Source organism: Sciurus vulgaris, assembly GCF_902686455.1.
Source record: "Sciurus vulgaris genome assembly, chromosome: 12".
NCBI lineage: Eukaryota > Metazoa > Chordata > Mammalia > Rodentia > Sciuridae > Sciurus > Sciurus vulgaris.
In genome coordinates, this window is record NC_136473.1 from 25,330,103 (window position 1) to 25,352,530 (window position 22,428).

Consider the following 22,428-nt stretch of genomic DNA (forward strand, 5'->3'; position numbering starts at 1 on the left):
TCCTTGTAGTTCTTTAAATTTTGGATGAATTTAACAATGGGCTAAAAAATTGGTTTAACCTTATTTATTTATTTATTTAATAAAAGCAACTTCTCTCTTTAGTTAAAGATTTCCTTTTCCTTCTTGGCTTCTCTGTGTCCTCTGACTCCCAACCTCCGACCCCTGGTTGCCAGGGACAGCGATGGCATTGTCTTTACTCAGTCTTGACAGTGCTCTTGCAGTATTGCTCTTGCACGGAGGTAGCTTCGTGAGCTTATAAGGGAGCATCAGTAGCCTAGAAGGAAGCTGGCATGTTATTCAGAGTCCAAAAAATAATATAAGCCCTGGAATGAGGGTTATATTATTTCAGGGTTGAGGGTAAAGTCAATTACTTGAAAGTGAAATACTCAGGTGATCATAACTTACAATTTTAATATTAAATTTTAGAATATTTTCAAATAATGAGTACAACAAAAAGCTACCTCACTAAGTTGAACCTCATTCATTTTAGAATCTGAAAATTCAGACCAAAGTCCTTAAAAATTTTTTTTTAATAGCAAAACATTCAAATAATTTTCTTGGTCTGAACATTGTGAATCTAGCAAGTGAGCAAAATCTAGTTTAAAATACAGAATTCAGTGTGTGATTTTTTACTTCAGTTCATTAGACAATTGTATTGATTAGGAATGTGGATGATTTAAAGTAACAGAAAATCTTCCAAACAGTGATTTCAAGTAGTTCTTAATATTTTTAGTCTCAGGATTCCTTTAAATTAAAAATGATTAAAGATTCTAGAAAGCTTTTGTTTATGTGTGCTCTGTTGATATTTACCATTTTAGCAGTGAAAAGGTTCACGACAGGTACATTTATGCAGTGATCATAGTTGAGTTTTCTGTGCTTTGCCTACAGACTAATCCTACTGAATTAAATCCTACAAAAATAGGACTGGAGTACAGATGATGCCAACAGTTCTCGGTGCAGAATGTGGGTGTGGTCTGGTCCACTAGACGGAGACTTAATGGTTGAAAAGTCTGACTCCCAGTTCCAGACCAAGTTGTGCCACAAATACCACCTTATTTCCCTGTGACAACTTCTCCTTAAGCCCTCATTCTGTCTTAAAAACTTAAGTTTTTATGACTTATTAAGTTTTATGAAAACTTGATATAAATCAGTGTGGAATTTCACCTCCTTTTCCCTGGGATCTGACTAAATTTGGGGGGGTTTGTGTATAGCCAGGACTTGGCAAGAGGCACCATCTTGATTTTATTGCCTGGTTCTCAGCCCTGGGTCCATTTAGTTCACTACCTAGGTGTTCATTGTACGTGCGCCCCAAACTTTCTGCTTTCAGTGGTTCTGTCTCCTGCCCTCACTGGGGCCCTATGTGGTCTGCATTCCCTGGGCCCCACAAACTACTGCTTTTCTGGTCTGTCCATGTCCTTGCTGACTGGACCTGGATGCTTCAAGCCATTTAGGGGCATACAGTACCCCTCTCCCTATTCTTTCTTCACCTTTTTTTTTTTTTTTTTGTCTTTTTAGTTATCCATGACAGTGGAGTCCATTTTGATAAAATTATACATGCATGGAATACACCTTATGCTAATTAGGGCCCCAGTTTCGTGGATGTACATGATGGTGAGATCCACTGTGTGTTCACCTCCTTCCTTAACCTGAGTGATATTGTCTTCGAGACACTTTCTCCAGGATGTTTTTCGCTTGAGGGATGACTAGTGGCTTCTCTTTAATGATTTTGGGCATGAGGTAAGATGAAGCAGAGCTTAGCTGGCGACTTCTGCTTTCTGCCTGTTGGCCTCTACTGGGGCTGTGGACTCTGAAAGGAGTGCCCTGCCTGAGTGAGAGGTGGAGAAGTTGGAGACAGGGGGCGGAGACAGGGTGAAAAATGTCAGTTGGTATTTCAGAAACCTCTGCCCACATAGTCCTATGCTATTGAACCCCTGCCACTCAAAAGGAGCATCCCATACCCCAGATTCTTCATATTCTTGGTATATGTATTTATATGTATCTGGTACATATATAAAAATATATATTTGAAATATATGATATATTATATATATAATATATATATATATACATCATTAGGTCTTTGTTTTCTGAACTGTGGATTGCGTCAGGACATTGATTTTAGTGGGTCAAGACCAACATTTAAAAAAATAAAAAAAGGAATATACTAGAATAAGAGGAAATGTTATGGAATATCACACAAAGCAGGCCTGGGTATTATTTTGAGGCTTCATTTCATGCACATCTGTGTCTGTACTGAGCAGTGAGGTCAGAGCACTTCCTACTGTGTGTCTTTTGGATCACTTTCAACTGCCACTGAATTAGGTAGATCACTTAGTTCTCTCCTGAATTTTCCTGTTGTCATAGAAAATATTTCATATTAAATTTTTTTAAAAAAAATACAGGGTGCATGAATTTTAACTTTGAGACCCGACTTGATGGGAAATGTCATGTGTTTGTCCGCATAGGTAGGGTAGGGAACTATTTTCCCTCCAAATTCCAAAGGCATAGTTTTGCTGATAAGAAGGCTGAAGATATTGTAAGTTTGTGTGCAAACATTTTTTCCCTCTCTAGAAACTCTCTGAGGATTTCCCCTATTTTTTGATTCTGAATGTACCCTAGGGCATGCCTGATAAGATTCTTTGCTCATTCTGTGGTGCACTTAGTTTGTCCTTTAGCGGTAAAGATGAAAGTGGGCCTCCATTTACTGTCTTGTTTGTTTCTGAAATTCCTAATAAATTGATTTGTCCACAGATTTCTTAACTTTTCTTCATGTCATTTATCTTTCTGCTCTCGGTCGTAGCAGTTTTCTCTGATTCACCTTGAACAGCCCTCGTTTGACAATTCATCTATTATTTTCTCACTCCATGGCTTTATTTCAACAACCACCTACTTGAAAAATTCATAGAAAAATTTTGCATAGAGTAAAATTCATTCATTTAGGAATTTGCTTCTATGAGTTTTGACAAACACACCTCTTGGAGTAACCACCACCATGATAAAAAATATAGAATACTTTCATTACTCCAAAAATGTCTTTCCTGGGGCCCCTTTGTAGTTAACCTCTGCATCTCAAGCCTGTAACAACAGGCTATTTTCAACAAGTATATTTTTATTTTTTAATTTTCCAAGAGTTCTTTGGTGTTTTTTTATTTCCATTTTTTCCCTTAGTAATTTGTTCTTTGTTGATTTAACTTGATCATGTCATAATAGTCAACATAACAGGATGTCATGTCCTCTTCAGTGTTTTTGCGAAGCTTTCGTGCATGAATTACATGTTTCTTCCGGGGCTGGCTATTTTCTTGTGTCCTCTCTCTCTTTTCATTTATGTTTTTTTTTTTTTTTTTTTGTACCGGGGATTGAACTCAGGGGCACTCAGCCACACCCCCAGCCCTATTTTGTATTTTGTTTAGAGACGGGGTCTCACTGAGTTGCTTAGCACCTTGCTTTTACTGAGACTGGCTTTGAACTCATGGTCCTCCTGCCTCAGCCTCTGGGATTACAGGTGTGCTCATTTACATCTTTGTCCTTTTCTTTCTTGCAGCTGGGTTTTAATGATTGGGGTGGGAGTCCTTGGCTGTCTGTTTTTAGGAGGAGATTGAGCAGCCCAGGTAGCTGGCATGGTTCCTTCCTCTGGTGGGAAGGTCTGATTCCTGAGGAGGTCTTACCCTTGGCTGGGCATGCTGACTGCCGGCTTCTCCCAGGGCTGTGAGCCGCCAGCGTCATTGAGAGGCCAGCTTCCTGAGGTGCCCAGTGAGGGTGAAGAACCCTTCATGTTCCTGAAACACACAAAGACAAAAGCCAGGAGGCCTGTGTTTTGTGGGTCGTGTGCTTTAGAATATTCTACCCCTGAGTGGTGCTGTACCTCCCTCCCTGACTCCTCAGGCCTCAAGATGGAAGCCTGCACAGGGAGAATGCTCGCTCTCTTTAGAGACAGCCCTAGAACATTCCTGGGGCAAATGCTTCTTCTGTGCTGCTAGAGGGAGGAAGTGGAGAGGGTGGGGGGCTTGAGTAGTCAGTTGGGTAGCATGTGCATCTTTGAGTAGCCTGGCCATCGTGGTCCTGGTGACATTTCTGCAGCCACCCTCTGTCAGGTGTTTTTGACTTTTGTGGTTTTCTATCAGTCTAATCCTGTTGACTGCCAATTACAATCTTTTTACCCTCAATGCTTTTATTCTTTCAAACAATAATCTCTCTCCTCTCTGTATGTTTGTGCATAATATGTATATCCCAATGTACATTTAGAATATTTCATTTGGACTTTGGGGGTAGGTGCTTGGTTTGCCATTTGAGTTGGAAGCGTGTGTGTCTGTCACACACACACATATGTAATATTTCTTTTAAAATATGTAGGTAATATGTATATTTCTTTTAAAATATGGCACCTAGTATAGACCTTCCACAAATCCTTCTTTTCTTCCTATGCCATTAACCTGCAATGGAAAAGGGTTAAAGCTGACATCTTTCTCCTGATCCAAGGCACTGAACACAGCAGAAGTATAATGATCTATTGAATTTTAGCTTAATCATATAATCAATGACCAGGAAAAAGTGCATTCAAAGACGAGCTGATATATTCTGTGGTTAGACTCTGCCTTGAGGAAAAGCATGAGACTTGATCAGTGGGTTGCTCGGAAGAGACAAGAACAGCCAAGGACACAGTAGTGGTGAGGTTACACACAATGCTCTGTTCATTTTCTTTAACACACACTGATGTGAAAGATGCCAATTTGAATATAATTTCCTTTTTTCTCCCCTTAGTCTGCCTACCCTGGGAAGCCATATTTAAATAAATGTAATGTGCACCATTTGGAACTTAACAAATTGAAGTGTATTGAACAGTGTCCCCCTCTCCCCATGGATAGTTCTCTAATGCTGTTGTGGAGGCCAATGGTTAAATAGATTCTTATTTGTTGAAATTGCTTTTATAGCCTGAAAACCTAAGAAACAAGTCATTTGCAAATTATAAAATAAATAGAGTATGGGCAAGGAAATTTGCCCTGTGGTCTAGGGCTTTTGTCAGAAGTTGTCTGGATTACTGTCACGAGAAGAACGTTGGGTCTTTTCTGGACTCTGCAGAGAGCAGTGTGATTAGTAATGTCTGCCCTGAGCTCAGAAGGTAGCACCCGAGCTGTACCAATAGTTGTTGTTGTTATTATTAACTATTAGTTTCCCATAATTTATTTGGCTTTTTTTTGCCCATAAATTTATCTGTGAGACTATATTATTTTTGAGGAAACATATAGCTGAATGTAATATTGCATTTCTAGTTTTACATAGGTCTTTTGTGTGTGTGTGTGTGTGTGTGTGTGTGTGTGTGTGTGTGTGTTTTCCTCCTGGTATTGTGGATTGAATTCAGGGATGCTTAACCACTGAGCCACATCCCAGCCCTTTTTTATATTTTATTTAGAGACAGGGTCTTACTGAGTTTCTTAGGGTATCACTAAGATGCCAGGGCTGGTTTTGAACTCATGGTCCTCTGACACAGGTCTTTTCTTAAAAATAGAATTATTCAATGCTTTTTTCTTCTCTTTAGGCCTTAAATGATTATTTAAGTAATTATTTTCATATATGTTGGGAATTTACAATGATCCCTGTATTATCTTTATCAAAGGAATAATATATATGTATATATAATATGATGTTTTTGTGTTTCTCATGTTCTGTTCTCTTATAAGCTTTATTTTGATGCTTTTCAGACTTCAGTAATGTCTCAATTTCTCGAGTCTCAAATGCACACGTATTCTTGGCTGTAATCCACAGTGACGTTTGGTGTTGCTGGGTGACACATCACACAAGTACTCTGTCACCTACTTCCGGGTTGCATAAGTCTCATGATCAATACCAGCAACAGCACAGGGAATAGACTCTCCTCCACCAGCTCATATTTTTCTTAAACAACATGTGGGTAGGTGTGTGCCCCAGTGTGCGCACATATTAATTTCTTGCTTTTTCCGCCATCATTCAAAATCTAGGTGACATGTTCCAATAGCTGATAAGCATTTCACAGCGCGGTAGGTCAGGTCTGCTGTGTAATCCTTTTGATAATGCCTTCTTTTATAACTACATGAGAGAAGTTACAATGGAGTCTTGCTGAGGAGGTAAATCAATAGGTGGCAAGTTGTTTGACCCTTAGAACCAGAAAGAGAATTTGGTAAATTGTTAGACAGGTTATTGACTGCCCTTTGGAGAGCCGGGGGTTTGGATTCTGTAACTCCTTTCAGCTGGGACTTGTATTTCATGTATGAGGCCTACATTATCATAATCCATTTTTCGCTTTTATGTTATCTATCAGCAGCGCTTCTAAGCCGCCTTTCTGAAGGGTATTCTGCATTTACTTGCTCTAATTCACTGTCTTTTTCTTTCTTTTTTTTTTTTTTTTTTAAGTCATAAAATTGATGTTTTGCGACCAGCGGCGGTTGCGTGTGAGCCATTTATAGAGGTGCTGTGGGGAGAAATATCAGTGGTAGAGTTAAGAACGAGCCGATGCTGCTGATGGAGATTCATGACCAGCCACTGCATCGAAGCCTTGGCCAGGTCTGGGAAAGAAGCACAGGAAACCTGAAAATCCTGGAAGATTGTGATTAGAATTACAACACGTCTTGGCCCATGTGCTAATGGGCCACTCACATATTTTTTTTTTTTCTTAAGTGGTTCTATTAGGTACAAGATGCCCAGGTTGACCCAGCATATAAAAAGGTATCACTTTAACATGCCTCTATTAAATGGTGATCATGCTAGGAGTTCTCAGACTGGATTACCAGTGGAAATGTGTGGAACTGCTAACATAGTCATCCCAAGAGGCTTCAAATGTTGAATGTGAGAATGTCTTCATCTAGGCAATTTTCCATGCCTGGAAAGATAACCCAAATAGAACTACTTTTCAAAATTAGTAATGAAGTTTCCTAGGTACATTTCTACTTAAGGGAAAAGAATTTCAGGTTTTCTCTCTTTCATACTAGCAATTATATAGTATCTTTTCCTTTATTGTCCTTAAAATGACCCACACAGTACTTCAGGTACAGGGAATATGAGTTTTCAATGATGCTATTGGGGCATGAAGTTACACAAGAAGAGACTAATGTGCCGCTCGGGCAGGCTCTGCCCTTGAAGAATGAGTGACGCAAACTTGAGGCTTGTCTTTTGGGGTTCAGGCCTTCTGCTAACGTTGGGCTCCAGGTGGAAAAGAAAGAAATGGAAGGAAGAGAGCTGGCAAGTTCAGAGGCAGCCAAAGCCTTTGCAAAGGCAAGTTCGCGGCTGTTTTCCATTCTTGCCACGGCAGCTTGGAGCTGGCTTCAGTTCAAAATTTCTAGGCATCGGAGGAGGTCTTCCTTAAACAAATCTGTTAACATTTTCATTTTCTGGAGAACACAGCGCTGCATAGATGTAAATCTATCCGTTCATATTTCTGCCTGAGGTTGCTCCATCTCCCCAGCTCCCTGGGCCTTCCATCTCTTGGTGGAAGGTCTGGCCTCAGTGGCTCTGCTTGACTTCTGTTGCCCGGGTGTGTTTGTTCTTGGTCCCTTTGCTGGTGACAACCTCTCTGTGCCGGCTGTGTGCTTTCTTCCTGGTGCAGCTATGGAACTAGGTGTTCTCAGGGTTAGCACGTGATGGTCTCTGCCTGCCCTGTGCTGGTTCTCTCTCCCTTTCTCTGTGTCCCCGGCCACTCCTGTCTCTAAGCCTATACTGTGCCAGGTTCACACTGTTACCTTTTCACATGGTACTGGGGCCTCAATGCTGGTGTCCCTAGGCCAACTGTGTCCAATGGGATAGGAGTTCACAAATGAAGTTGGTATCACAGTGGAGAGAACCGTTCTTTCTTTTGTATGTCCACTCAGATTCCACACGGTCACACTGTTGTCCTGCTTCTTCCTCCACATGCGAGCCATCAGAGCCAGAATGACAGTCACCCAGACCCAACCTCGAGTCCTTTGGGTGGTGCCCGGCCAGGTCTGCTCTGATGGGTCAGAGGTCCTTCGCGATTGCTGAGTGCCATGTTGTATTGGAGGTGCATAGTTTGAATGGCCCTCTAGCATGGGGACAGGACTAATACTGTCACACAAGTTCCATATTTCACAGTGTTGCTTATTTTTACTCATTTTGCATCTGCTTACTTGAGCTAGTAAGGATTGGGAGATGGGTGTGGAAATCTCTCCCTATTGCTGCTTTTTCCATCTTATCAGTTTTATATCTTCTCCCTGCCGTATATATATACACACACACTTAAAAGGTTTGAAGCTAATAGTAGGTATATTTAGAGTTAGAATGATACCTTTATTGAGAGATACCTTCATGTGGTTTCTCTATTCTTAATTTTTTTTTTTTTTAACCTGGATTGAACTCAGGGTTGCTCTGCCATTGAGCTGTATCCCAGACCTTTTTATTTTTAATTTTGTGACAGGGTCTTGCTAAATTGCTAAGGCTGGCTTCATCTTGTGATCCTCCTGCCTCAGCCTCCCAAGTGACTGGGATCACAGGCATAAGCCACTGCTTCTAGCAATTATATAGTATCTTTATGCTTAATGACACCTTTTTTTTTTTTAAAGTATTTTGTCTCAGTGCGATTGTTTTATAGTAGAATTAAAAACTATGACAATGTTGGTCTTGGGCAAGTATCGCCCATTTAAAATTTTATGATTATTGAATTGTTTTCCCCAACTGCCAAATTTCTATTTGTCCTATTTATTCTATGCTACTTTTTCTTTCTGGTCTTATTCCCTTTTTATGTATTGAATTAGATTTTTTTGGTACTTTTCAAAAATTTTGTTCTTTCCATTTTATAGGATTTGAATTTATGTAGGCAATTTTCATTCTTTATCGTTACCCTTAAATTTTTATTACATGTATTTAAGCAAAATCTGAAACCTAATAATATCCTAACCTTTCTCATAAAGGTCATTAGAAAAATTTCAGATTGCCCTTTTAACTTGTCTAGTATTTTAGTTTTGTCTTAAAAAAATTCCCAGATAGAAGACATTATTATTATTTTACACTTTGTGTCAATACTTGTGCACATTTACATTTTATTTGCTTGATCCTTTTTGGCATGTTGGAGTTATTTTTCTTTCTTCCTGAAATGCACCCTTTGTAAATAGCTTCATAGAAGATCTGATGGCAGTAGGCTCTCTGACAGTCTTTTTACTTAAAAATGTTTCAGTTTTCAATCTTTAAAATAATTTTGAGTGATACAAAAAAAATCATTGATGGAGTTGTTCAGATTTGGGAGAAATAGTTTCAATTATCTATTAAAACCTTCTGTAGTCTCCCTATGTCCAAAACAGTTATACTCTTGGCCCTTGTATAAAATTATTCCTTTGGTTAAACAAATCCAAGTGTGAAATATGACCCAAAGCAGAGTCATTGGTCCTTCTCCTTGCAAAGTCAGTGCTTGCAAAGCAAGTTTAATAATGTGAAATCACAACTTTTACTTTTTAAATGTTCTTAAGAATTCAGATTGCATTTTCTTAAAACATAAAGAATATATTTAAAAAATGTTAAGACATTTCCTCTTTCATGAATGATATCCTCCTAGGCACAGAGACCTACATCAGAGGTCCCCAAGACCATCCTCAGGTTTGATCATTCTCTAGGAGGTCTTGCTGTTTCCATTCTTATCTCCCAGCAAAGTCAAACAGCCCACCCACCCTCTTCCCTTGCCATATTAGGAGTCAGAACATAGGACAGAAGGCATGGGGGCATGATAAATGGATGCTCCAAGAGAATCAGGAATAAGTGTGTGTGTGTGTGGGGGGGGGGGGACCACAAAAGAAGGAGTAGATGACAGACTGACATTCATATTATATTTTATATAATTGTGGAAATTTGACATATAATAGGTTATATGTCAATGGGATAGGAGTTTATTATGTGAAAAGATACCAAGCAAAGCCAGCAAACAGAAATGCCTGCAACAGGCTCAGGAGAAGCAATGCCGCAAGCTTCCAGGGTCCTCTCCCAGCTGAGTCTCATGCAATGCACTTAATTCCCCCAGGAACACGTTGTGACAACACATGTCAAATGCTGCCAACTAGCGAAGCTTGTTAGAGACTCAGTGCCCAGGTTTTTTCCTGAGAATTTATTAGCAAATTCTAGACGCCCATAAGGAAAGCAGGTGTTTGTCTGTTTGTACAAACTGCTTAGACTCAGTGAGTCACTCTTATTGGTTAATGGTGGAGAAAACCCTCCCCAAATTCAAGTTCTCAAACATCAGCCAGGGCCCAGTGTTGTAAGTAGGCCTTTCAAATGATGCCATGTAAGACTGCTGAATTAACTCTCTCCTGTGTAGGGCCCATAAGGAACTCATGATAGAATGACAATTTTGGAAGCCAAATTCTACTCTCAGATCCTCTAGTTTGAGTATAAACTGCAACACTGGATGGATCAACAGAGAGCCAGAGAGGGTGGGTTCAAGAGCTCTTAAGGCAGAGGATGGAGACAGGAGCCATTGACCCACAGGATGGCAAAAGGTGAGGGGAGAGGGTGGGCTGTTCGACTTTGCCAGGAAACAGATTTGTTAGAAAGAGCTAGCAGTCTTAAAACGAGTGGCCTCCTGTAACCAGAGAGATGTATGCCTATAAATAAGCTTAACATTTTAGAAAGGTTAGCTCCTTGTTGGGAGGTGGGCTGTCTGGTGTGCTGTAGGGTACTTCCCAGCATTCCTGGGTCTTTCCCACTAGGTGCCAGAAGCTTGCTCTTCTAGTATGACAGTCCACAGTATCTCCAGACATTGACTGCTGCCAAATGTCCTCTGGGGCCAGTAGTTGAGAACCCCTTTATTAACATGTAGGATTTAAAACAAATATGTTTATAAGGATCTTAGCTTTATATGTCTCAATGGGTTATTAGCATCTCAAATTCACAATAGTTTTCTATTTAAAAAGCTCTTTCATGTGATGCCAGCCACAACCTCCTGAGAGTGAGGATAGTTCTACCCTCATATCAATGAAGGTGGTGAGACACAGAGGTGAAGTCACTTCACAGCAGAACAAAGAGAAAGCAGTGTTAGTAATAATAATCCTGTTATTATGAATGGTGGAAATTTTGTTGAATATGCACTCCACCCAGTCATTGTTTGAAATGATTTATGTGTTTTCATTTTGCAACAAGTCTAGGTGCTATCATTTTGTTTATATGAGGAAACCTAGGCCCGAAAGGTTAAGAAAACTACCAAAGAACACACAGCTGGTAGGTGGAAGGGGCAGGTCTAAACCCAGGCATGTGGCTTCTCTTATATTCTCATGAGCACTGAACTCTGGGTAAAAAGTGAGCATTTCTAGGTTCTCACTCTTCTTCCTCATATTCTTTCTCATTACCGACCAGGGAGGTTACCTTTGCTTATTCTCTACACCCTGAACAGCTCTGGTCTAGTGGATTGCATTTAACTTTTCCTATATTTTTATCCACCAGGTCTAACAGAGAGAGCAATTTTGAGCTAGATGAGATGGTGTACACCTATAGTCCCAGTTACTTGGGAGACTGAGGCCGGAGAATTGTTGGAACCCAGGAGTTTAGGTCTAGCCTGGGCAACATAGTGAGACACTATGTCATAATTAAAAAAAAAAAAAAAATTGAAGTCCTCTTTCTGTGACCTCACTTTGGTACATCCGATGTAGCCTTCTGTTATTATCTTGATTCTTTCTTTCATTGTGTTTACAATGGCATTTCACTGAAATATGAACCTGTTGCAGCCGTCGGCCCAGTCTTGAGACACACACTCATGGCATTCCTGTGTTCTTCAGCTAAGGGGCTTCTGTTTAGATGTCTAGACATTTCACGAGCACTGGCTGTGGCTCAGTGGTGCCGTGCTCACCTCGCCTGCACAAGGTTCGATCCCCAGCACCTTGAAAAACAAAAGACCTTTCACATTATTCTCCAGTTCTCCCAGCCAGCTCCTAATCCTAATGTCAAATTTCCACAACTGTATTTTTATCTTCCAGGAAATTTATGAATGTGTCAGTCTATCATCCATTCCTTCTTTTGTGGTCCGCCCCCCACTTATTCCTGGTTCTCTCAGAGCATCCGTTTATCATCCCCCCATGCCTTCTATCCCATGTTCTGACTCCTACTATGGCAAAAGGAAACATGTCACCCTTCCTCTGGGCGTGGTAAAGAAGTCCTTCTCTTTCCTTGAGACTTCGAGATATTCATTGTCAGGAGATCTTTTCACAACCGTTGAAATGCAGCATGTGGAAGGAGCTAGAATTAATTACATGGTACCACCAATTAGTTTGAAAATGCTTTGCTTCTTTGTTCCTGTGTTTTCATGGGGAACCCCTGGCCCCTCAGTTTATTTCTGGTTTTGCAGGCGTGTCGGGGTGGTGGTGGGCGTTGGGACTCTGACATCAGAGGAGAATGTTGTTGGACTAGTTTAGATGGCCATTACTACATAGATGTGATGTTGCAAAATCCACTGTTTGACAGGATTTTCAGATGAGTTTGGCAGAATTAATTAGGCTTCTCCAGATATTGTAATTATTATTTTTATATAATGAAGTCCATGCTGCATCTCTGTAATTACACTTCTTCTTCTGAGCCCTGTGGTCCCCACTCCTGAGGCTGTTCCACTTTTTCTTGACAGGCATTTGATTTTTAGAGACCTTGTTCTCTTGAATTTTGTTAGCTCTGAATATAACTTGGATCTCCCAAAGTCACAGGTTTTAAATTATTTTAGTTCTCACTATTCCTTGTAGTTTTTGATACGAATGGCTTCTTTTCTTCATCTGTTATTTTGACTATAATACTAAATTGAACTTTTCCTCCTACATCAAACTTGTGGATAAGGTTATCCTGGTGTGTATCTTTAGAGAAAAGTTCTGTTGTATGTAGCTGAATTACGATTACAAAATCATTACATTTTAGGTTTGAAAGAGCTGTTGGAAAATGTGCAAAGCACTGACACCTTGTTATGGTTCTGGATAAAATTGCAAGTTTGCATAGCTTGTTAATAAGTTCATTGCTTTGCTCGTCAGGTCAATTGACCACGTCATATAAAAAATTACAGAAATTAAAATTTTTAGAACTTCCTTTTCAAAGAGACTTGTTGTAGGATGCCTGTATCAACCATTATAAAAGTGATGTTTTATTTATGTGCATGTGTTTTGTAAATCCAAATCCATCACACTTTCTCATTGTAAGGTACAATGGTGAGAATAATTATATAACTTTTATGAAATGATACTTCATAATTAGAGGTATGGGTGGCAAGTGATATTTCATTAGTATCCAAATAGAAGGTCAGTTTTGCCCCATGGAGAGGAAATTCAAGTATACACAGTAAAGCACTTGAAAATTGTACCCTCATCCCCAGCAGTTCACCTTTCAAAAAATCTGAGTATGCTCTTTAAAAGTTAAACAGAATTTTTAATTAAACATAAATGGCAGGAGAAGGTTGACTTTCAAATGAGTTAGCCTGTAAGATAGTGTAATAGGGTTTGAATAGGCTAAGGTTCTGCAATGCATTTGGGAATGAATTTAATTATAGTTTTAAAAATAGTCGAAATATATACATACAAATTTTGAATGAAACATCATGTAACCCTAAAGATCTCTGTGGAATTTTATTCCATAGAATATATTTTGAAAAATAAAACAAATCATGTTGAATTGTTATTGTAGCTTTTAAAGGATATGTAGTTGTTACATTTTGAAGTTCAGTGAAGTTCAAGTTTCAAGCTGTCTGTCCAGCTTCACCTGTCTACTCTCTGGAGCACAGTTTGGAAGTAGACATCAGAAGGGTGTAGCCTCAAAGTCAGAGATAAAGTCTCTGACTTCAGGGGGAGGAGAGGTAGAGCCCTTACCTACAATGGCTCACTCACTTGAATTGATAACTCTCAAGGTTTAAACCAACTGAGCTATCCAGTTTCTTAGTCTGAGATAGAAAAAGAAAATGTCAAGAGAAGATCATACAGTACTGAGTGCTGTGTGTGAGAAATGATCTCTTGATGGTCCAGTGGATATAAAAACACAGTGATCTTACACAACTTAGGTTGTCCCACCAAACTTTGAAAGTACCACTGCCATATATCATAATCTGAAATGATCTACCAAGATGGCTCCAAATTATCATGAAAAAATATAAATTGGGTTTGTATATACTCTAAGAAGGCAAGAAAATGATGTAAAGATTTTGAAGGATGTTAATTAAAATAGGATGAGTCCAACAGTTACAGAATTAACTTCGAGTTACAATGAACATTGACTTCTATGGGGCACTAAGGTTTGGGGGAAACACTGGGGATGGAACTCAGGAACATTTGACCACTGAGCCACATCCCCAGCCCTATTTTGTATTTTATTTAGAGACAGGGTCTCACTGAGTTGCTTAGCACCTCGCCATTGCTGAGGTTAGCTTTGAACTCATGATCCTCCTGTCTCAGCCTCCCGATCTGCTGGGATTACCGGTGTGCGCCACAGTGCCTGGCTTAAATTCTTGAAGGATGGTGGAAAATGAGACATGAGTGTACATTTTCCGAGTATGCGTGTGACTCTACAGGGCTATGGAATAGTTGATCTTTATTTCACAAGGGCTAATGTACATCGAGTAGGTTTTATAGAGTTTATTCATGTCAAGATCAGCCTTCTCATGAGAAGCCAGGACAGGGCTGCCAAAAAGAACCTCCTACAAGGAGAGCAAAGTCTGAAATCATGACGTGTGGAAAATGTTTGAGGAACGTAGGAAGAGACAAAGGTGGACATCAGTGAGGAGAAGGACTGGGGGAAGGAAATGTGAGGGATGTCCTTTGGGAAGCAGGGCTGAGCTCCATAGCTTTGGTGATGATGGAGCCCTTTCAGGTCCCTTTAGTGCCAGCTGGGCATGGGAAGGCATGATGGGAGAGGGCTGCGGCATGGGACGGTGTCAGGTCTTCATCTGCACTTAGGGAGGAAATGCTGTCTCTTTACCACCATGAGGTCAGCTCATGGGAGGCAGCTCTTTATTTTATTTTCTTATTTATTACAGACTGCATTTTGATTCATTGTACACAAATGGGATGCAACTTTTTGTTTCTATGGTTGTGCACGATGTAGATTCATGTAATCATACATGTACACAGGGTAATGATGTTTGTCTCAGTCCACCATCGTTCATACCCCCATGCCCCCCTCATTTCCCACTACATAATCTAAAGTTCCTCCATTCTTTTCTCATTCCCATCCCCCACCCCCTGTTATGTATCATCTCCATTTATCAGGGAAAACATTCTGCCTTTCGTTTTTTGGGATTGAGTTATTTCACTTAGCATGATATTCTCCAGTTCCATCTATTTACTTGCAAATGTCAAAATTTTATTCTTCTTTATGGCTGAATAATATTCCATTGTGCATATACACTTGTACACTGGTGGAGTTGCAAATTGGTCCAGCCATTCTGGAAAGCAGTATGGAGATTCCTCTGAATGGACCCACCTTTTGACCCAGTTATCCCACTCCTTGGTTTATACCCAAAGGACTTAAAATCAGCATATTACAGTGATGCAGTCACATCAATGTTTATAGCAGCTCAATTCACAATAGCTGGATTGTGGAACGAACCTAGACGCCCTTCAACAGATGAATGGGCGGCAGCTCTTATTATGCATATGTCACACACTGCTGCTGTACTGTGTCCCACCGTGGGCTCTCAGACTCTAACTGATTATTATCTTTTCCTTCTCTCCTTCCCTCCATTTCTTCTGTCTGTAAATATTTACTTGTTTCTTATTTAAGTATTTCATTTATATATAAATTTTTAATGGACACAGTAATTGTACATATTTATGGGACACAGCATGATCTTTCAGAACATGTGTATGAGATGTAATTATCCATTTAGAGTCATTTGTGTGTCATTTCTTTGTGTTGGGACCATACCAAATTCTCTCTACAACTGGGCATGGTGGCACATACCTATAATGCCAGAAGCTCTGGAGGAGCTCACAGGTTCAAAGCCAGTCTCAGTAACTTAGCGAGACCCTAAACAACTCATTGAGACCCTGATTCAAAATAAAAAGTGAAAAAAAAAAAAGAAAAAAAAGGACTGGGATGTGGTTCAGTGGTTAAGTGACCCTGGGTTCAATCTACCAAAAAAAAAAAAAAAACCCAAAAAACAAAACAAAACAAAAAAAACCCCAATTTCTCTCTACAGCCTATTTTGAAATACTCAATTAAGTAGTCAACCATATTTATCCTACCGTGCTGTGGAACATTGGCAGTTATTCCTCCTGTCCGACTGCACCCCTGAACCCATTGTCTATCCCCTTTCCATCTGTCCCTTCCTGACGCAAACATTTATTGAGGTCATATTGTGAGTCAGACCCTGGTAGGACTGGAGATACAGGCAAGACTGTGTTCTGACAAGGGACAAGATAGCCTGTTCTTGCTGCCGTAGAACTTTCATTGTACTGTGAGTCAGAGAGACATGCCTATCAGAAAATACCAATGAGTATGGTAAGTATTATAACAGAGGAAGTCAAGTACCTCCAGTGTCCATTCCTAACCCAAATTTGGGAGGCCAGGAAAGCTTCCTGGACAGGGAGACATTTAAGGCAAGACAGGAAAGATAAACACAGTTATTAAAGGACATGGCGTGGAAGAGGGGTGGGTGTTCTAGGCAAGGGCAATAGCTTTGCAGGAGAGATGGGGAAGAGGGATAAACTTCAGGGAGCCATGTGGTTGCCTGTGGTGAGAGAAGGGAGTGTGAGTGAGCAGTCTGCAGAGGCCTGGACCTGGGGACCCTGGAAGACAGAGGCTGGACTTTATTCTCAGATCTGTGGGAAGCCTCTGAAAGATTTCACTGGGAGAGCAGTGTGACCAGATGTACATTTTGGAAGATTTGCTTTGACAACTTAGATCAGAAGGGAAAGACTGGCGAGCATTATAGTTACCTAGAAGATAAATGTGGCCCAGAATAAGAAATTGTCATGGAAACATGGACATGTGTGTGCATGTACATGTGTGTGTGCACTTTTAAAATTTATTTAGATGTATTTAGCAGACAGAGTTTGTGATTGATTGATTGGATGTGTGAGGAGTCAAGGTTACTCCCAGGTGTCTGGAAGAGAAGGAAAAGGAGGGAGAAGCCAAGCAGGTGGTGATATGGAAACTGAGAAAGAGGACACTGCAAGATGAAAGGAAGACCACGCAAAAGGAGGACTAAGAGATGTTTTCTAGAAGGGTGCACAGGAAGTCATTAGGACTCTGGGGAAAGAAACTTCTGGAAACAAGCTTGAAGACCAAGAGTTGAGGAGGGAGTTGAAGAGGCAATGAGCAAGGACAGTGAAGTTTGCCTCTTCTTATAGAAGTTTGGCTTAAGGATAGAATGACAATATACGTGCTGGCCTGGTGGGTGGGTGAAGGGAAGGGATAATAAAAGTGAGGAGAGCTTTGAGCTTTGAATGCTCTTGGAAGTAGCTAACACAATAGAGAAGCTGAAGTTAAAGTTTTGGGAGAGAGTGGGGAAGGCCTTGTGATAGAGGGTTATGAGAACTGGTGAGATCCAGAATAATGACAGATGACCTTAACCAAGAGGACCAGTACCTCTTCCTCTGCGACAGAAGCAAGGGATGAAACAATTGGTGTTAAAGCATTGTTTTGTAGCACAGTTATTTTAACTATGTTCTTTTAAAAAATTTCTCCACAGACACTATCCAAAGCAGTCCTTCACCACAGTGGCGGATACACCTGAAAATCTTCGCCTGAAGCAGCAAAGTGAATTGCAGAGTCAGGTAATTTCTGGAAGCTCTATTTTTGTGCATATTGGTATTAAAGATTATTTGAAAGGCCACTCTTCTAAAATTTCTGTCATTGTATTATTCATGACAGTCACCAGCCAGCATTGTTCCTGGTCTTGGATCATCCTGATTTTGTTGGTTCTGTTATTCACTTGGGACTAGAGCAAATAAATGAGTTCTGGTCAGAGGAAGTGTTTTCCAACAATATTGATATATTTGGTCCCAAATATTTAAAAACATTTTATAAATAGCTTTTCCACACCGCATATGTAGGGAAAACACAAGGTGTTAACTTGACCCAATTGCAGTGCATGTGGGGCTAACACCCCGTCTGTGTATCTCACACCAGCTACTAGCTTTGTTTTCATCCTGTCACTTTATTCATATTTTTTTCATATGTCACATTGACAGCATGAACAAAGATTAGAACACCACAATTGGCTCCCACTCAACCATTTTGGATGCCAACTTGCCTTCAATATGGTGAAGCACATCGGCTAAGACTAGGGTTTAGAATGGCAGGGTTTCCCTACAGGGACACTCAATCTCTTCAAGAAACGCAGGGCACTCTTTTGAAGAAGTGACCTTGCCTGACAAGGTATGGGAAGATGGTAAATAGCTACATTTCAGCCCATTGGTCAATGGTGTAGTAAAACCACACCAAGGAGGGAAGAAGGAAGGCTGGGTGGTAGGCCCCCGTCAGCTGTTCATTAGTTGTGGCCTTGGGTCAGCTGCCCTGATTCTTTGTGCTTCTGTAAAGTGAAATAGTCTCTGTTGTCTACCTGCCTTGAGGTGGCTGCAGTATCAAATGGAGATAGTCAGGTGCGAAAGCATTTTGAAAAGTTAAAAAAAATATTTTGTGACTGGGGAGTCTGATCATGATGACGATGATGATGAAGAATTCCTGGTGTGAAGAAGAAAAAGCAGAATATGTGTAGAAAAAGGTGCCTAGCTAATAGGCTTTGAAAACATCAGCCTCAAGTTCCTCATGGGAATTGTCAGCTTGCTGTCACCAAGAATAAAATTATTTCCTTGGTGGCTTAATCACAGGGGAGATTGTGATTCCCTTTCTTACAGAAAATAGAACTCAAAGTAGAAGACTTGATTGGGAGCTGATGTTTGGTTTGTGTAAAATGCCAATTGTTGTGTACTAAGCCATTTGTTCTAAAAATTAAGGGCTGGCCAAAGAGAGATGCTGTTACAGAGAACAGCAAGGAGGTCCCTTCTTTATGCTCCTGGGAATACCACAACTTGGTTCCAGTCTGTGCAGATCCATGTGTCTTTCTTCCATATGCCAACTTAGCATTAATTAGAAAATTCTAGGTAAATACTTCAAACATAACCTGGTACTATGCAAAAGAATTTATAATTAGTTTATCCTCCCTTCACTCAGTGTATAGGACATGCAAAACAAAGAGGATTAACACCTGGAATGACTATGTTTAATTGACCATAAGATCTTGGAAAGGGAGGGATCTACGTGGACTAGGCTGGGTAGTGTTTCATGCTAGAGGTGGGGAATCCTTACATGTTCTCTCTTCCTTTATTTTTCTTTCTCTTTTTTCCCCACCCCTCCCTCTTTTTGAGAGGGTCATAAACACTACCAGCAGTTTATACATAGGGGTTAAATCCTCTCAAGCTTTGGGATCTATGTTAGGTACCAGGTTTTCATAATAGAATTATATCAATTAAAAGAGAAGAAACAAGGACACCAGATGTGGAGCCATGAAGGTTGAAGAGGAATTTGGTATAAACCCTGACTCCTTCCTTCTGAAGGCACCCTGCTCCTCTCAGGCTCATGAGTGGTTAGAGGTGCTTCAGCTCAGCTCAGAGGCATGTGCAGCTGGAAATGCAAAGAAAAGAGGAGGTCACTGTTTTCTGAAAGGTTGATTTCATTCTTCTCTATGTAGCAAGCATCAAGCTTTGCCAGGCAGCATATGCAGATAATTCTAGGCAGGTAGGACAAGAGGTAAGGGAGATACAGGTAAAGTGATATGAGATCACCAAGCAGTGGTCAGGTGAAGGCACTGGATTCTCTTTAAGATTTTGATCCAAGTGGATAAGTTAGCTCATGCCTTTAATCCCAACTGCTTGGGAGATGAGGCAAGAAGTTTGCAAGTTAGAGACTAGCCTGGGCAATGTAGTTAGACCCTGTCTCAAAATTAAAAAAAAAAATAAAAAGTAAAAAGTGCTGGGGATATAGCTCAGTGGTGGAGGGTTTGCAAGTATGCTTGAGGCCCTTGGTTTAATTCCTAGTACTACTGGGAAAAAATATATATATATTTTGCTCAAATGTGATCTTTAGAAAGAAAATGTAAACTTTATCAAGCAGGCAATGTGGAGAAATTCAGTTCAGTTCAAGAAACACAAATTGATTACCTACTATGCACAAGGAATTGTGTTGAACGTGGGGTATAAAGACATCATCAACGGCCTTTTTGTATGCCAGGCACATAATTTTTCATGTATTATTTCCTATTTTATCAACTCTCAAACAGCCCTATAAGATATTTATTACTATTCCTATATAGATAAAGAACTCAAAATTTAAAGACCTTAAATAATTTGCCCTTGCAAGCTTAGCTGGTAAGAACTTGAACTTGGAATAGAGCCTGGATCTGTGACCCTCTGGTGGTCTTAATAGTACCCTGGTCTTGCTGCCCAGAAAGAGCCTAGAAATGGAAATTTTTGCAATACAAGGGATGCTGCAGTATTTAAAGGTAGGATTGTGTACAAAGGGGAAGTGTGAAGAAATCGCTGGTGTATTTTTTTCTGGATGAGAGGTTACACTTCTATAAGAGTATTTCCATTTTTACAAAAGCATGGAAAGATATCTTTCCTAGTGGCAATGCTCAGTAATGGCACTCGATCTAATTTTAGCCCATTATATGATTTGATTCTGCAACAGATCATTTCCTTAGAGTTTTGATATCTTGAATTCTGAACAGCTCACCAATTTGGATGGAGAATTGACTATTCATCTTTTATATTCTTGTTTTGGGAATTTGTGATGCCACATGAAGCAAATTGGTTCATAGCTCCTAATCTTCAAAAAATCTTGAAATCTTTTAGAATTATTTGGTTAAAACTAGTACTTTTCTCTCAGTTCACTAGTTTACCAAATGAACAAATATGGTGGAAAAACAAATATTAATTTTCCATCCACTTTAGAATATTGTTTATAGTCACACATTGTTATCTCTTCCTTTACTTTTTCTTCCTTTTTTTCCCTTCCTTCCCTCTGAGAGGGTCATATACATTGCAAGCAGTTTATACCTATGCGGGGATTCATATTAGGTGCCAGAAGTTCTAGTAAAATAATATCAAATACTGAAGAATAAAGCAGCTTCCAGGAGTTCATTTTCCAGAACTGGTACCAGGCAGTAGCTTACAGGCCATTGTTTAGCTCCCAAACAACTGGTGGACATCCACTTGGCCAGCTCCTGACCACAGTGGATGTGGGCTACCCTGGAACTTGGCCTTCAAGAGGAAGAAAGGGCGGGGAATCCCTTTTATCATCACTTGCTCCCTTTTTATCAGACATCACAGGATGAACTACTTCAGAGAAGTAACATCAATGGTGTTTAGGAGCCCTGCTGGCCTGCATAACCCATTCAACAAGAAGCACAAGTGAAACTTCACTTCCAGTGGGATTAATAACATCAGAGTTCACCTATGAGGCATCAGGCTTTTATTGCTTTCTTTGGGACCAGCCTCCTCCTCCTCCTCCTTCTCCTCCTCCTCCTCCTCCTCCTCCTCCTCCTCCTCATCATCATCATCATCGTCATCATCATCATCATCATCTTATTATTATTATTATTATTATTCTTTTGTAGTTGGAAAGTGAGTCCTGAATTTCAAAGCCCTTACACATGGAACTTTTGGAATCCAAACTTTGTGTAATTTGGGGAATTCTTTGATTTTAAAAAGTCAAGCCAGATGAAAAATCCCTTACAGGAGAAATTTCCTTAGCTTGTTATTCTAACACACTGTCGTTGAAAGCATTTCTTTTTCCAGACTGCATGGCACACACTCTTGGAAGAGAAGGCTCAGATGCTTTGAGTACTCTAAGTCAGGAGTCTACACATTCCTTAAAGGCATGGAAATGGGAATTTCAAGTGGAAGCCCCTCAGCCAACCCAGAAAAGAGAACACCAGGGAGCTGTGGGACTGGCCCAGCGTGTGGGGGCCACACCCCTGCCTTCTCCACGTTACTCCTGCTTTCTCATCCCAGGGCTTTTGGAAACCCTGAGCCTCTGAGGGCACAGTTTTGAAAAATATTACTCAAAATGAAGATGAAATGTTAGCTGCTTCCCCACTTAGTTGTTTGTATGATTGGCTTAGCTGTTTGCAATCATGCTGAAAATAATAGGGATTGGGGATTCTCTGTGTTCTTAAATGGAGTGTGGGTAATTTATGAGTACTGATAAGATAAAAGATTGAAGATGATTACAGATAAGAAATGAAGCTGGAACCTTTGAGTCTTCAGGTTGCAATCTGTGTTGATTATTTTTTAACCTTGCAAGTTTCTGCAGAGGCATATAAAACATGGTTCACAGGAAATACGATTATGATAGTGGTAAGGGTGAGAGGGTACCATGATTTTTAAATATAAGGAACATGATTGTTAAATATCTTCATGGGAGGATTGGAGACACATGTTTAATATAAGCATTTGGAAGCTCAAAAATGAGGTCTTGTGGATGCTTGCTTTTCCGAACACAGCC

General features: G+C 40.2%; 1 protein-coding gene and 1 long non-coding RNA gene across 5 annotated transcripts in view; one reads left to right on the top strand and one right to left on the bottom strand.

Moving 5' to 3' along the window:
- The window catches only part of LOC306641285 (LIM zinc-binding domain-containing Nebulette-like), a 241,115-nt gene that overhangs the window by 142,650 nt on the left and 76,037 nt on the right, over positions 1-22,428 (top strand). For all 4 annotated transcript variants that reach the window (XR_013758104.1, XR_013758105.1, XM_079106347.1 and 1 more), the window contains exon 3: positions 17,612-17,696. Coding sequence is in view for 2 of the 4 variants with exons in the window: in XM_079106347.1 (XP_078962473.1) it covers positions 17,612-17,696 (85 nt within the window). In the remaining 2 variants the exon portion in view is untranslated. The remainder of the gene's footprint in view (positions 1-17,611; positions 17,697-22,428) is intronic.
- Positions 1-22,428, bottom strand: part of LOC306641289 — a 263,290-nt gene that overhangs the window by 122,438 nt on the left and 118,424 nt on the right. The gene's annotated exons all lie outside the window — the stretch shown is intronic.